Source organism: Oryzias latipes, chromosome 4 (genome assembly GCF_002234675.1).
Source record: "Oryzias latipes chromosome 4, ASM223467v1".
Taxonomy (NCBI): Eukaryota; Metazoa; Chordata; class Actinopteri; order Beloniformes; family Adrianichthyidae; genus Oryzias; species Oryzias latipes.
In genome coordinates, this window is record NC_019862.2 from 12858269 (window position 1) to 12875078 (window position 16810).

The 16810-nt window shown below is 36.9% G+C and overlaps 1 protein-coding gene across 2 annotated transcripts in view; it reads right to left on the reverse strand.

Moving 5' to 3' along the window:
• Positions 1–3250: 3250 nt before the first annotated feature.
• Positions 3251–16810, reverse strand: part of atp13a3 (ATPase 13A3) — a 29609-nt gene continuing 16049 nt past the window's right edge. Inside the window, exons 11-34 of one of the 2 annotated variants that reach the window (XM_023954222.1) lie at positions 16653–16784; positions 16377–16547; positions 15959–16116; positions 14916–15104; positions 14736–14797; positions 14437–14587; positions 13978–14097; positions 13792–13809; positions 13344–13497; positions 12956–13076; positions 12601–12725; positions 12070–12230; positions 11212–11340; positions 11028–11107; positions 10798–10840; positions 10600–10709; positions 10311–10407; positions 10156–10228; positions 9865–10042; positions 9511–9689; positions 9334–9422; positions 9079–9159; positions 8306–8398; positions 3251–6952 (exon numbers count right to left, since the gene is read on the reverse strand). In XM_023954222.1, coding sequence (XP_023809990.1) covers positions 6770–6952; positions 8306–8398; positions 9079–9159; positions 9334–9422; positions 9511–9689; positions 9865–10042; positions 10156–10228; positions 10311–10407; positions 10600–10709; positions 10798–10840; positions 11028–11107; positions 11212–11340; positions 12070–12230; positions 12601–12725; positions 12956–13076; positions 13344–13497; positions 13792–13809; positions 13978–14097; positions 14437–14587; positions 14736–14797; positions 14916–15104; positions 15959–16116; positions 16377–16547; positions 16653–16784 — 2897 coding nt within the window. In that variant the 3' untranslated portion in view covers positions 3251–6769. The remainder of the gene's footprint in view (positions 6953–8305; positions 8399–9078; positions 9160–9333; positions 9423–9510; positions 9690–9864; positions 10043–10155; positions 10229–10310; positions 10408–10599; positions 10710–10797; positions 10841–11027; positions 11108–11211; positions 11341–12069; positions 12231–12600; positions 12726–12955; positions 13077–13343; positions 13498–13791; positions 13810–13977; positions 14098–14436; positions 14588–14735; positions 14798–14915; positions 15105–15958; positions 16117–16376; positions 16548–16652; positions 16785–16810) is intronic. The other variant, XM_023954223.1, reaches the window with a different exon arrangement.

Sequence of the window (16810 nt, forward strand, 5' to 3'; positions counted from 1 at the left end):
TTAAACTTACTGGAAAATGCTTCAAATGAGATGATGTTTCCATTATCATCCATAATGTGTAATAATGACCAAATACTGTTATCAAACCATCCTTTGTAAAATATTGATTTGTTCCTACAAAAAAATATACCAACAGTTCCATATGTGAGTGTTGTGTGGACTAAAGTTGTCTTTAACACCTGCTGATGATAAGTAGAAAGTTTAATAGGATGTGTTCTATAGTCTAAGTCACATTTTAGCATGAACCCAATACCGGCTAAATGAGAGAAAATACTTGAATGTATATGAAACCAAATGTTTCTCCCATTTTGTAGAAAAGACCCAATTCATTTTAATCATACCATCCAAACTTTCAAACTCTATGGCTTTAATGTAATCCTGAATAGTTTCTTTTTTCAAATCTTAAGACTCTTGTTTTTTTATATGAAGTTGAAATTGGCCTGGTTTCCTTGCAGATGTAGGAATTGACAGTCAATATGCAAGATAAACAAATCTTGATAAACATTACAATTTAGTGAGAAACACTCTGCCCAAAATAGAAATGTCATGCTGTGCCACATGTTCAAATTGACTATGAATTTTTCTAAAGTTTTCTATAAGTTCGTTTCCTCCATTGTTTTGCTATCTTTGGTAATGTGAATACCAAGATATTTCATGACAGTCCTATTAGGAATAATTGACTGATGAGAATGGTGTATTGGCAATAATTCACACTTGTTGAGATTTAGTTTTAAGTCCTAAGCTTTAGATAAACCACAGAAATTTCCTTTATAACTAACAAAGTGTTCCAAAAAATGTCTGTAAAAGTTGTTGGTAAACCCATCAGATCCTGGAGATTTATCTAAATCTAAACTTCTCAAGGCCTTTTCTGCTTCTTAGATAGTAATTTCTTCTGCACATAGTTTTTAAAGTTTTCATCCACTTTGAGAGCCAAATCCTTGATACGATTAAAAGAGCTATCAGTGTCCACGACAGAATCGTGATCTGTCCAAGATGTCCCCTGCCTTCGCCCATTAGTAGCTGGATATGGGTACCAGCAGCACAGTGACCCAGAAAGGGACAAAACTGGTTTAGAAGATGAATGAATGAATGAATTTTACACGCTTGGAAAACTGAATTTTTTCACCTGCATTATATAGCTAAGATCAGAAATATCATGTCTGAAAGTGATGCTAAAAAACTCATCCATAATAGGCTGGATTACTGTAACTCTTTGCTAGCAGAGTGCCCTAAAACTTCTTTAAAAATCTTCAGCTTGTTCAAAATGCAGCAGCAAGACTTTAAGCAGGAACTAGCAGAAGAGAACACATCACTCCTGTGTTAGCTGCACTTTACTGGCTCCCAGTTGAATCCAGAATCAAGTTCAAAATCCTCCTGCTGACTTATAAGGCCTTATATGGTATGACCCCATCCTATATCAAAGACCTCATAGTGCCTTTCCAACCAAAAGCAAATAAAAAAAAAAAGATTGAGTCCAACGAGTTTCCACTATTTAACTGTGTTGGTTCTACAAATCCTTTTTTCAGTGCATGCAGGAGACAGTTTCTATTTTCAAAGTTATGCTTAAAACATTTCTCTTTGGATAGGCTTATTGCTAGACTGGCTTGCAATCAGAGAATATTTAACTTACTATTAACTTGTTTAAATTAAACTTAATAATAACAAATAGTTGGTATTAGGCTGCTAGAAGTTTGAAGCTGGGGAAAGTATGGTGCACTGGGGTTCTGTTCTCTATTCTCATATACTTCTCCTCTCCTCCTCTATTCTTGATCATTTATTTATCATTCCCCTCTGGGGAAGTGGGAGTGATTTCAGATTCCAGTGGGCTCCTCTGTGCTCCTGTACTTGGCTGTGGTCCTCGCCTCTGGCTCATCTCTGCTCCTGCACTTGACCATGGATGAAGCCCATCTGCTGAACTATATAAGCATGTAGATCATTTGCTGGACTTTAAATATGTAGTTGTAAAGTTAGATAAGTTAATTCTTCTCTATGAGTTCTGGTAAATCGCCTGTCCGTCCTGGGGGAGGATCCCTCTTTCATGTGGACACCCCTGAGGTTTCTTCGTTTTTTCCAGAATCCGTTTTTTTTTTAGGAGTTTTTCCTTACAGTGAAGGAGGGTCTTAGGGCAGGGATATCCAGTTTAGTTTAGTCTGTTTAGTTAAAGTTTTAGTATTATCCTATTGAATTCTATGCATTTATGATCCTTTTTGATTGTATGTTTACCTTACAATTACCAGTCTGAAGCCCATTGAGACTGTTGTTGTGAATTTGGGGTATACAAATAAAATTAAATTGAATGTTGCACCAAGAGGTCCAAATCTGTGGGATCTATTTATCAACAGACTTATCAATAAGCTAAATATTAGTTCTAAATAAAAACGAGTTCTTGTATAAACTTTGTGGAACCTTTAAAATGCTTTGTTAAATTGGATTACTTATACATAGAATAACATTTTTGATTCACCTGTCAAAGAAAACTGTTAATGGTCAATAAAATAACTGAAAAAAGAAAGGATATAGGTCATTCTAAATAAAAAACAAACAATGCAACAGACTTTTTTTGTTTTGTTGCCCTACCTTTTTCAACAACCAATAGAATCAAATGTTTTGTAATCGTCAATGAGAATTCAGGTCATTCCACTCCTTACTCGTGACCCTATTACTCCAACCTTCTCGGAGGCCCTTTCTTTAGAATGCACCTTCTAGATATTTGTAAAAATGTTAAAAGAGGACTTTGGTTAGGGGTTCATGCAAGCTAATTAACAAACTGGTCAAAGGCTTCGCTCTCTTAGCTGGGTTTGACTCATTATCCTCTTTGAAGACATGAACTGTAACTGATAAAAAGCTTTTAAATCTCAACAGTACATGTTCCTCCAGAATACTTTGATAATCATAGGATTTTAATATCCATGCACAGATTCAAAACACTTCATCTAAAGTGGAGCAATGTTGTCCCAGACTACAATTAACGGCAAGTTCTTTTCTTACATTTGTAAATACAAAGTTAACTCTCCCAAAAACATTGTTACTGAAATGCCTTGTGATAAATGTGTTTTTTGCAGCCTGAGTCCTTTTTAAAATATAATTTTATTGTTGCAGTTATCAATGAACAGACAATAATTAAGGTAAACACAAATGTTAAAGTCCAAAATCATTTGATTTCTTTCAATATTTTAGTGGAAAATTCTTACTGAGGAAAATCCGATCTCTCTCAAGGCCAAAGAAATAAATGACGAGACAACAGGCAGAAGACTGCAATAGGAACATTTAATGAAAAGAGAATTAATCAAGATCATTTCAAAGTACAATTTTTGTCAGAGGTTGGGGACAGATCAAAATAAATAAAATAAATTATAAAGTACAAAAGTTTTTTTTAATTTACATATCTGCCAATAACAAAAATACATATACTTCAGATAAGCGGTGGAAGCTGGAAACGGAAAACAAAATAAACTAAAATCCATACAAACTTAAAAAAGAAAAGGTTTTACCAAAACTTGATTTTCTAAAATTTGTTTGAAAATCAACTTTTTATGTCTTTACAGATACATTTCCCTGAGGAAACCTCCACATCAGTCAGATTTAGTCTGAATGTCAAGCGATAGCTTGGTTTACACACATTTGATGTGATGACATCGATGCAAATTTGGACAATCACAGTTTGTTGTACCTGCAGAAAAGCATATTGGTAGTTTTAATAAAACGGTTTGCTTTGATGGAACCATGGTGCAATTTAAAAAAAAAGCAACATTGAAGCAAGGAGGAAAAGCAATAGTAGTTTTTGCACATCTTTAAACTGATTTTTCTGCATGCACATTCAAAATTCTTACAACTTGAGACTGAAACATTTTGTTCCTAGCAGCATTTTACTATCTGATTTTTCTAAAACAGCTGATATTGCTGATACTAAACAGCAATGCACAATCTGCTTGCCAACTCCATTTCTCCTTGGTGCGATGAGAAATTGTAAAATGGCAGATGAAGAAACAGCAAAAACATACTTGTGATAACAAAAATACAAAATAAGCTTTGATTGATGATGCTCAACTCCCAAACTCCCCTCTTTTCACAATCATGTGAAACACAAAATAGGCAAAAGAAGAAGTCAGAGGCTGAAAGATTGCTTGCCTTGTGAAAGCTCCAAAGATAAACTGTCAAACACTCAAACCCTCCAGTAGAATTGAGCTACTTTTTTATCCAAGAGCACAAGTCAGGCTTTACAATAAATGGTTTAAACTGTTGGAGAAAAATGCCCTTCATGCAAAAAGAACAAAAAAGTGGAAGAACAGATACAACAGAAAATACAAATTAATAAGTAAACAACTGATTAAAATACAGTACCGAAAAGTGTAAAAAGACAAAAGCCCTTTGAAAAACTATTTATATGCACAGTCTAAAAATGTACAGCTCTCTCTTTCTATAAGTAGATATAAATCTTTTTATGTCCACTCTTTCTCCATCTCATTTGATATTAATGAAGACTAAACATCTATCTTTTATTTTCATTTAACATTTTTCAGCAGCCATATGAATGAATTGTCTTTGGGAATAAAATAGTCAGTAATCATAGTTTCCTTCCATTAAATAAGAAAATAAGTCTGGGGGGGAAAAGCCATTTTTGTGCATCTGAAAAGTATTCTGCTTTTTATCTCTAAACTTTATAAGTTCAGCAGATCAGTAAAGACCACAAAAAAATAACTGATTCATAAAAAAAAAAACTATTGTCATACGGGACATTCAAAAGTTCATTACAAAATGTGCAGACAAAAGCTTCAATTAAGAAAACATACATTTAAACAAATAACCAACAAAGACTGATGCATATTAAGGTTGATACATGATAAGATGCTAAAGTGTCGATGACAAAAATCAGAAATAATCGTTCTAATTCTGCCTGGGCATGAGAATAATGTCTGAATGACGGGCTTTGGACATGGAGTTGCATAACTACAGATACCATTATAATACCTGTAAAATGTATATCAGAGGCTGCTATGGGCCTCGTTCGTGAAACAGAACATCAACTGTTTTCTGTTTAAATACATACAAGTGTTGCTGTGCATTCTCACAGTTTTCTTAGTATGTTTGTAAGGTTAAGCTTTTTAATTAGCTGAATTTAACATAACTTTTCAATAAATATGATTTTTTTTTAAAGAATTCTTAAAGTTCAGTGGCTTAAGTACCAAGACTGTAGATTTAGTTAGAAGAGGAAATGAGTTTCAAAAATAGCCCTTTATGCCGACTGGATCTACCAATATATCATGCATTGATCTTTCAAAAAAATAATATTATTACCATGCCTTGGTATCCTTCAGAAGCACAACTAAATCATTCTTCCATGGGAAGAAAATCTTACTTTCAAAGGAGGGACGTTCATGGTAAACTTCAAACTTTTGGACAACATGATAAACTACAAAGATGTGTGATGCGTCTGACCCATGTAGTCCCATGCATGTGTGCATTAATGGTACATGCTGCTTCGGATTCAGAAACGATGCCTCTAGTTTCTACAAAAATGCTGTATAGTTTTCAAGCATCAAACCTTGTACATATGAAGCTGACTGGAAATGCCTCAGTGAACAAAAGTTCTAACGCCATGCGAGCAGCAGAGTCCAACAGCTCTCTTCACACTCAAAACATGTTCTGATAAATAAACATTTGATAGAGTGTTTGTACGGTTCTAAAAGAGTAAATTGAGGAACGCGGTGAAATTCCTAGTTAGCTTTTTTAGAATGTGTCAATAACTATGATTACTTTACACAATAAGGCTAAATATGATTGATAAATATGAATGCCGAGTAGCAGATTCTTTTCTTTTCAGAGATAAGCTGTAAAGCCAAGAGGAAAAGTCCATCTGTTCACTTAAATTTGTGAGCAATAAAATCTGAACATTGGAATACAGAGAATGCAATTTGGAGTGAATGAATGGTTTTAGGCCCACGGCTTGATTTTTTTTAATGTGCACTGATTCATGTACAGAGTCCATGCAACTTTAAAAACCCTCAAACCCAAAACTTAATGAGGCTCATAAACTCCAAAAACAGGTTTTATGTAACCAGGGGGGGAAAAGTGTTGTGTGGATCTGAGAAGTTGCAGTGTAAACAGCAGCAGTTTTGCAGATTCCTACATTTTCCACATCAGCTTTAAGATTTCAAATGCTGCCATTTATCAGCCTTACAAAATCTGTCCTATTGTACATATGACTGTGTGTCACTAAGTGTGTAAATCCATGTCAACCCCAACAGAGTCTGCAGCAGAAGAGAACGCTGACCAAAAACCTTCAAGACTACCTGTGTTTGCCTTCGACCAAATGTCTAGATGGTAACCTTTCAACTACTTTCTGCCACTCTTTACAAAACTGGAATCTTATTTCAGGAACAGTGTTGATCATTTGAAATGTTGTTACATTAGGAGGCTTTAAAGAACCTGCCAGATTCTAGCTTTTTTTCCATGTTCTTCTAAACACTTTTGCAAAGCTTTCTGAGGTTTTTGATTGAACGTTTGACTTTACTGCCGTTTTCAAAACATTGCAAAAAAAAAAAAAAAAGAAGATACCTGAGATCTTTTATTGTATGGAGTCCATGGGTAAGAAAGCTACAATGAGTTTTTTGGTATATGTGTGCAAACCCACAGCTTTTGCAGTTATATTAAGATGGGGAGGGGTAAAGACTAGCAACAGAAATCTTGTTATGCACCTTGATAGCAAAAGAACACATCCTCGTATGATCACTAAGCATGTTATAAGATAAAGATGGTAGTGTTATGGATGCTAGGAGTTGATTCTCATTTCATAAGTAGAACTGTTGGCTTCGGTGGTGGTGGTTGGCCTTGGGGGCCAGTCGGGGTCCACCATGAGCTCCTTGGCCAGATACATGTAGCGGGCTTTGGGTGCTCTCTTGCGCAAACAACTCAGCCAGGAAAGACGCTCATAAATTCGCAAATCAATCCCCCCCTGCAAAAACATTTGGAGAAACAATTAATACGTTTTTCAAACAAGAAATCAAGAGGAGAGTTCTGCTTTTGCTGCATGCAGAATGCATAACTTATGAGGATTCAGCACATGCTTAGTATTTCCCACATGCATGTGGCTAAAAAAAGTTAGCATGATAACTATACAGACTCTTTAAACGAAAAATAAGCCTATGGAATCACAGGTCAAACTGCAGATCTTGGAAAATAAAATAAAAACATAAAATTATCAATTTTAAAAAATGGATTTATCAAAATTATCCTAATTAAAATTAGGCTTAATTTTTGATTGTAATAGATTTCATAGGTTTCCCATAACCTAGTAGGTAAACTTGGGTCAAAGTGGACAAATATAGAGGCCATCTGAAAAAACCGGGCGACACAGTGGAACAAGAAGGACAGTCAGTAATGAAAGACCTGACAGTTCTGGAAAGAGTAAAAGCTTGAAACCTCACATATATTTAGATGTTAAACATAAAACGACAAAAATAAATGCAATGCCAACTACACAATAATTGACTCATTAGCAATGTTTATTAGCCAATATATTGTACAGTGGGGCATGAATTTTGATAAACCTAAATCTAATCTAAAATCATTTTAGCTTATGAAATAAAGATTAAACTATGCTTTATTACTAGGGGGGGGACCACAAGTTACTGTTAAAGAATTGTCCTAAAAGGAGATGCTAAGCATTTAAAATCAAAAGAATCAATACATATGGATTTTGACCCCATTTCATCCTTTGAAGTTGCACTCCAATAATCATTTGATCTATTTTAAGAGCGTTCCCAGTGGTCTTTTAATTATGATTATGCCATTTTTTCAAAAACAAAAAATGAAAGTCATTTTCTAGGACAGTTTCGGCAGATCGCCAGTACTTCATCAGAAATTCCCTTCTGAGTTGTGGGTGGGACCACTGGCTTGGAGCAACCCCCCTGAGAACTGCTGTTGTTGCTGAAAACTCAGAGCAGGAAGCTTGTGGTGCATATTTTATCTTTTACTAATAACATTTTTTGTCTCCTCTTGATTCACACTCCCACCTGCATTGAATTAAAAGTAAAAGCTTCAAGAACAAAATTTCATCTGTCTCTGACCAGACAGCATGAACCTTTTTATGATTTGCCAAACCCAGAGCACTTTTCAAGCCCTCAACAGAACGCCCACTGGGGGAGCACAAGAAAGAGCATAGATGAGAGGAAGACTGGGGTGTTTTGCATGCATGCCTTAGAAAGCAGGTACATTAGCAGTCTAGAGAAAGAAGTGGGAACAGATAGAATACCACACACAAGAAACAAGAGAGGGGCTAGTGAGGAAGGTGTCAGATTTTCCCAACCTGTGGTGTCGGGGCGGCAGGGGAGACGCCAAAGTTGCCCTGTTTGTCTCTGCTGAACACAAGCTTCCATAAGACGATGTCAAGGATGAAGGTCTATGGAATAATAGTGCAGTGTGCAGGGGAAAGAATTACAGAGAGTCTAGTTTGATATTTGAATTCACACATCTCCTGTCTCTCGTTTTGGGGGCAAAAAGGTCTTTTGCTGATTTGTAGCTCATCAGCGCTGTCAGCCCTCTTTTGTTGACTTTTTTAAAATCATCACATGTGGTTAAAAGCCATCTAATAAGATAAAAGTACATGGATACTTTTGTCATGGAATGCTGAAAAGGTTAGATGGTGTAGAATTGAGTCCATTGAGTTAGATCATTCGCTTAAAAGGGTTAGCAAAAATTGCACTTGTAGCTGAGGAGTGAAAGCAGTGTGTGCTGAGCAGGTCGTGTTTGCCAGGACAGCCATCTACAGGCAAAGAGAGAAGCTGCTCTATATGGTTGAAAGGGCAAAATGAATTATCCATCATTAATTATCAAAGATAAAAACTCTAGATTTTTTTTACTTATAAAACTTCCCAGTTTTCAAATGTTTAACTTCTTCAAAATAAAATTCCAAATAAAATATTTTTACTCAACACCAATAACACATTTTAAAATTGACACAAGTTTCTTCCTAACTGTTTAATCAAAGGAGACAAATGAGCACATTGCATGAAAAAAAAAACAAAAAACTGATTATGGTAAAACATATAGTGGAAGTACATGATTCGGTGAATCTCTTACCTCCACCAAAACAGACACAGCAGCATTGACGAGGATGATCAGAAAAAGTTTGACCCTCCATTCAAACGGGACACAAACGATCTACAAAGACAAGACAAATGTCCAACTCTGTTCTGTGAGAAATAAACCTTTGACTACACAGGCTTCAATGCTTTCCAGATCAACTTTTCTAAAACTACCATCCATAAATATTCCTTCTTAAACAGAGATTGGCTTAATGAAACAGTTTAAAGCTGACCTGTGATGTTGACTTACCTCCAAAGTTTCATCTATGCTTTCCACAGGATGAAACAAGATGAACAGCAGAAATATATACAGACCCACAGTAGAGAGTACAAAAGGCCCTGTAGTGATGACAGCCAGAAAAAAAACTTAGCATAAGAAATCTATTTGAAAATACCATGAATAAGTATTTAGAATAAGATGTCATACAATTTTTGTAGCTGGGCTGCCTGAAGGGCTTGCCCTTGGAGAAAACAACTGCAACAATGAGATACTGGAACGAGGAGACATAGAAGAGGCTGGTGTTCTCAAAGTTCTGGATGTTATGTTCGTCCAACTCCGTGTTGTTCAGTTCAGACACATTCAGTTGTGTTGAGTGGTTGCAGACGCTAGATGGAGACAAAGGTTAGTTTGAGAGTGATGCTGAGGTGTTGTCAGTCTACTCGCAAACAGGTTTATTTCAAAACCCACTATGTGAATACACTGAAATGCATCAAAACATTATTAATGGGAAATTTTGACACATTTAACTTCTCTTCATCAGATGGAGTCGATGGTGCTCACTCTGTAAAAGGCGTCCAGACGGTGTACCAGGCCTGCTTCTGAACCCAGACAAATGTAATGATCTGAAAGCCCAAGCAGATGAGGATCTGGGTCAACACAGAGAACAGCAAAGGGCCAGAGATGAGACCAGACGGGGGGCGACGTGGCACCAGATCTTTCCACGCTGGATTCAGACTCACTGAAAAGCAAACAAAAAGACAAGTTTGCACACAAACTGGACACTGATGCCTTTGGCGGACTTGTAACACAAATAGAAGAAAAGAAAAAAGTTCTTTGTTATTGTGTACTCACTGGTAAAGACAATAATGAGAATGATAGCAATATCTATGAAAAGGAACTGAAGGTCCCCAAGGTTACTTAGGATCTAAAAAAAAAAAAAAGAGAAGAAAAAAATTGACCAATGTAAAATTAGAGGGTTTTAAACAATGTGTGGGCACATCACTTACCGAGTAAAGAAGAGTCACACTGATGTACTGGATTATACTATAGAGAGCCATAAACTTGAATACACAGAAAGAGGTGATAAGAGCTGCACGGCCCTCCCTGGAAAAGCAAGCAAAGCTGTCAACTACGGACCAAGATGCACCAAAATAACAAACAACTACATGATAGAAAAAGAAGCATTTCAGAATTTTTTAAACCTGGCAAAAGACAAAGTTTAAAGGCAAAACTGGAGTCAATTTCCCAATTTTGACATTTAGGAGACAGAATAAACTTCTAAAGTAGATCCAAAACCTGATGAGGTTGGGGACACAGGAGATGTTGGGGGTCCTTGAGGTGAACGGTGATGCCACTGATGCTTCAAGCTCTGACAGAGAGATCCCACCATGTGCCCTTTTCAGAGCCTGAGTGAGGGGGAACAGAAAAACAGCTCATCCATGCTGCCCCCTAGCGCGACACATCAGAAATGTTTTTAAATAAGGCTGTAATTACCCCACAGTCATTTGCTCCATCTCCACACATTCCTACATAGTAACTGTTAAAAAAATTAAGAAAAATAAAATCAAAAAGGGTCTTCAACTGTTTTTAGGTTTAAATTAACTGTACGATTTATGTTGAGAAAATGACCAAATAATGCAAGATAGCAGATTTAAAGACAGCCATGACGCAATTGTATTTTATTTTTTTAAGGTCTACACCACATGTTTGACTTCAGCACTCACTCAACTCCCTGCAGCGCCTCGATCAGCTGGGTTTTCTGGTCAGGTGCCATTCTAGCAAACACAGTCCCACGCAGCACAAGCTACAGGGCATTTAAGCAAGAGCCATAATTCAAGACATTTGGATATTTCTGTGGCTTTATCAAAAGTAGTCATTTCTTTTCCCATGTAAGACCCCCCCCCATACCTTTTGTAGCATGTCAGGGAAATGCTCCAAAATTGTAGCAAAAGACTTTCCATTCATGGCAAAGTGGTACTGCTCCTTTGACTTGGGCTCATCTGCGTCACACACATCCTCCAGGGTTATGTTTACTTCCTGTGTGTACATTGGAGCATGGATTAGGTTTCATTCTTATAGGAGTCATTTATTATTGGAGACTCACTACTTTTAAATTAACTTAAAAAGAACTTTCTTTATATGTGATTAGAGATAAAATTAAGTCTTCACAGAGTGTTATATTTGATTTGGTTCTAAATTGTGGGATTACATTAGTAGTGAAGTAGGGGTGTCCAATTTGTTTAAAAAGAGGGCCAGAAACCCTCTTTGTTTCTCTTGAACCCTTATAATAACGATAAATTCAAATTAACTATTGCAATTTTTCCCTTTTTTCACATAAAACACAAGTTAATTTAAATACATTTTTACCAAAACTGAATTTGAATTTCAGAAATAACATAAGTTTCTTTTTGTCAACATTAAATCTGTAAACATCCAAATGTAAATCATGTGAACAGGAAAATAACACAAATCGTATTCAGAATGACAAATCACTGTGGTTTTAATCACACAAAGAAAGAAATCTGTTCTTCTCTTATGGCTCAGATAGCCACAGATTGTTGCCACAGGTTTACAGCGGCTTATAACATCAATTAGCCAATCACAATTAAGAAACTGTAAACACAGTTCTTAGAAAGCATTGGGGGCCGCATATTATCAATTTCTGACAGGAGCCGATGGAAATTTGAATGCAGGCCACTTTGGACTTTGGCCATTTCTGAGCTAAGGGAAATACAGCTGGCATGTTTCTCCCTTTGACTCACTCACCTCATATCGAGAGGTCTTGCTGGGTTTGTCAGCATATCTCCAAGTAATCCTTGCAGGTTGTCCATACTGTGGAGGGTGAGCGTCAGCGATTATGACGGTGTCATCGGGAGGGATCATTCCACAGTCACGGGCCACTGAAATTGCGGTCAACATGTTGTCACCTGAAAAACGGTGAATAATGTTATCCACACCGTTAAAATTCTGATTGAAGAAATCATTAAAAGGGACAATCTGCAATGATTGATATCAATGGAAAAGGGTATAGTGTAACATTCAATGAAATGGACAGATTGTGCTGGAGGAAAGACATGTTTAATATTACTGTATATCTGATCAAATTCATGCCATCAAGTTAAAAAATTAGCCGTTGAAGAGAAACTGAAGCCTCATGGAGCTAAGAGGGGATACCAACACTTATTTTTGATTTGATTTGAAATAGTTCATTTCAAGCAATCAAATCAACAATACACAAAACAATACATTCAGTAGTTATACATAATCAAGTGTAAAATTATTAAATAGTTATCTCACCAGTGACCATGACAGTGCGGATATTTGCTCTATGAAGATCTTGCAGGATTCCCGGAGTTTCATTCTTCAGTTTGTTCTGCATGATTATAAGACCCAGGAACTCCATGTTTGTCTCTATGTGATCCCTGATTCAAACAACACATGCATTAGTTCATCTGTAAATACATCACATTTATACAAGCAACATGACTCTTCTTTACTTCATTGTTCATGTTCTGATGTTAGAGTTTTGTGCAAACTTTATTTAAAAATAAACGCACCCAAAAAACAGCTTATATGAGGAGCATTTTCCCACTTTCTGTTTTTCTTTGTATCCAAACTTCTGCTACAAAGAATAAAAAGTATATAACATTACCTGCTGATATTTTGGACTTTGTGCCAGGAGAGTTTGGATTCCAGACGACGGTGAGCCAAAGCAATCACTCTAAAACCCTGCTTAGTGTAATCCTCTAAAACTTCTGCAAAGTCCTCCGGAACTGCAAACAAAACATTAGAACAAGAAAACTGTTTCAAATATAGATTTTTGGATAGGACTGTGACAAAGTTACTGTAAAAAAAAAAAAAAAACTCCATTTGGGATTCAAAAGCCAACGGATGAACTCCTAGTGTGGCAACATAAAATTGTTTAAATTGCATTTGTAGTTTTTATTGAACCTTCAGAGCGTTTCTCTTTCAAATCGTCAGCAGCGTGGTTGCATTTTTAACAGTATTGTGAATCAACATGTGCTTTTTTAGCAGCTCACCCGTCTCATTCTTGCAGAGACTTGCCACCACCTCTGGCGCTCCCTTCATGTAGGCGTCCATACGCTTCTCCCCCAGCAGACGAGCGACCACACTCATTCTCTGAAGCGCTGAGGAAAAAGGAAACTGCCGGACGATGCCTATCTCATACGCTGACTGCAAAAAAAAACACAATCAAGGAGAATGAAATGTTAATGACAAAAATGCTACATCTTAAAGAAAATAAACAGCATCAGGCCGCATACTTATTTACTGCATTACTCGTATTGTCAATATGAAAAACAATATGAAAACAGACAAACAATGACCCTTATAGGGTCTACATTTCATTAAAAGAAAAACAGATTTTCTAAAATATCTGGTAAATTGAGGAACACTAGGGAGTATTTATAAAATAATAAACATTTATACTTATAAAGAAATATTTATTCAAGGTGACATACTACTTACCGAAAGCTCATAGAGTTCCTATAAAACAGAAACAGAGACACAAAATATCAAACCAAAAAGAAACAAGATTTGCTTAAAAAATGTTACTTTTTAATAAAGACCATAATTATCCATAATGTGGATTTGGGATAAAATGCTGAATAATATTCTTGATGGATATATGAACTGTTAAGCTGCTGCATGTACCATGTCCCGTTCTGAAGACGATGCAGGTTCTGGGGGCAACAGCTGCTTTGGTGGGCGGACTACAGTGGGCATGATGCGATTATGGAGTGACGTTTCTTCTTCAGTGGCTTCTTCCAGGATCTGTAGCAGATAAACAAAAAAAAAAAAAAAAAAAAAAAAGAGACTTTAAAGTCTTTATTTTGTGCTTTAGCGTTACTTTCATAGGATGGATTTTTGTTTTGGACGTTTCTTTTTTGTACATTTATTTGCAAAAACCTGCACCCCAGTTTTCATCTCACAAATGAAGCTACAGTTAGGGGTCACTGATGTAATGAAGATATTTCCTTTTATTTACAGTCAGGATAAATATTTGGACAGAGACACATTCTTATGGTCCTGACTGTATTTTAAACCTAAAGTGTCAACTTGGATCAACATGATAATCAGTTCCAACACATTCCTACATCCAGGACAACTCACCCAGCCTGTCGCCTCAAACATTTTTAGGTCCAGTGGATCTCCAGACAGCTGGCCTTCTATTTTGGTAAGGGAGTGGCAGGTTGCCATGCAGGCCACAAACTGTGACTTGACAAGATTTTCCTTGTAGGCATTTTCCTCCGACAGGTGAAAACTGGAGCATAGGAGAAAGGGATGGAGTGAAAAAATAAAAAGGGGTGCACTTTACTTACTTGGTTACTTGGTGAAATGAGTTACCAAGCTAACTTTATTTCAAGATTCTCAAGGATGCAGAACATATATCTCAGAAATCTGAAGCTAACCTGCTATTTTCAACTCTTTGAACTCCCCAAAGGTCTAACCCATCTTCAGTCAGGGTCCCAGTCTTAAAGAAATAAACACAAACAGTGACTCAAGTTATTTAACCAATCAAAATGCTCTGATCCAATTCCAACTCATGTAAATTTGACTTTTTTGTCTGCATGTACATGTGAGACACTCACTTTATCAAAACAGAACAAATTGATTTGCCCACAAATATTGATCCTCTGCGGGCTGATGCAGAAAATGCCAGATTGTTTCAGACGCCTCTGGGCGTACACAATTCCAGCTGTCATGGCTGCCGGCAGCGCTGGTGGCACAGTGATAGTTATGATGTCCAGGGACTCAATGATGATCGTTTTTGCTGGCACCTGGCAGGTAGACAGATAAAAATGTAACCCATCTTCAAAACCCAATCCCGGAACAACTTTGCAGCATCCAACATATTCTGACATGTTGACTAAAAATACCAGACAGTATTTGACCCCTTTCCCTGAGGCATCCAGTCCAAAGGTTTAGTACAAAGCTTAAGTAGAGCAGAACGCTCCAAGGTCCCATTGGCCTGCATTAAACTGAATAAATAAATGCTTGTGCTCATAATCTAAAATGTTGCCTGGATGATGTTAACATGTGACCATCATGATACAGCCATCATCATCATCACACTTGGTTGTAAAAACAAAACAGAGCCCACAGTTCTTCAATATTCCACCCTGAGCACAGCAGAACTAAAACCATCTGATTGAAACTTCTCCATTAATAATCAGCTTAATATTTGCAGGGATCATTTGCCTACTTCCATATCTTTAACTTATACCCATTTATTGGTGTAGCTGCTAAAAATCACCATTTGGTATAAAAAATAAAAAAAACAACACAGCAGACAAGCACCACTAATGTCCAAAAAACATGATTACCGACTGATCTAATAAATCCTAAACTAATTCAAACTTTCAATGGCTGAAAACCAATGTCTTAAATATTTTATGAAGCTGCCCAACCTTAGTCCTTGTGATCTATCATCCACTTTGTTTTCCCAGCACTGCTGATTAGCTGGATCAGCCGGTATCGGGCTCTGACTGAAAAGGTTTGATCCTAACAATTGGCAGCATATATATCTATGTATATTGATATCTAGGCAGGTAGGTAGATCTTTTGGAGCTTGTCATCTCAAAAGTAGCTCGCGTACCAGAACAGTGTGGGTACCCCTGTTTAAATGTGTTACCTTGTTTATGATACTGAGTACTATGGAGTATATAAAGCCAATCCCAGCCACAGCCACAAGACACAACAGGAAGAGGTAGGCATCGCGATACAGCTTAAAGTCAGTGGGTTTGGGGTAAAGGATGGAGCGCACCAGCTGGCCCTTGGCTGTGCTGAACCCTTAATGAAAAAAGAAAAAGAAAAGAAAACCTTTCAAGCTTTTATATCACAGTGTTTCGTTAACATTAAAATTTAAAAAACTTGCAGAGTTGTATTAGTGGCTAGCTAAATGTACATGTCTAAGAACTTTTTCTGTTTTGGACAAAGTTTATGTTACAACGGGTGTGTCTAACTTAAATTGTACCCTATTAGAGTAACATTCCTTTTTTCAAAAAAGATATTTTCCATCAAAATGCAGTAAATACAACCCCTTCACTGACCTGTGCGGACCACCACAGCTTTGACCAGCTCATCTGTGTAAAAGCGGGTCTGAATAACATTGGTGCCACAGAAGAGAGTGTGTCTCTTGTGTTCCTCTGTGTTGTAGGCATCGTCACCCTCCCCTTCCACTGAGTTTGGGAGGTTGGTCTTTGTCACAGGAACGCTTTCACCTGGAAGGTAGAGGTGGCAAAACATTTGAGATCAAATAAAAATGAAAACTTCCAATGCCAGGAATTTATCATTCGTCATCCTGGTGAACAGATTTTTTCTCTAACCTGTGAGCATGCTTTCATTAACGATACAGGTGCCACTGACCAGCACAGCATCACAAGGCATGATGGTCCCATTGTTGGGAATAACCATTACATCACCAGGCACCAGGTCAGTAGACAAGATCTCTTCGATATCTGACGGGAAAAGCAGCAGTGAAGAG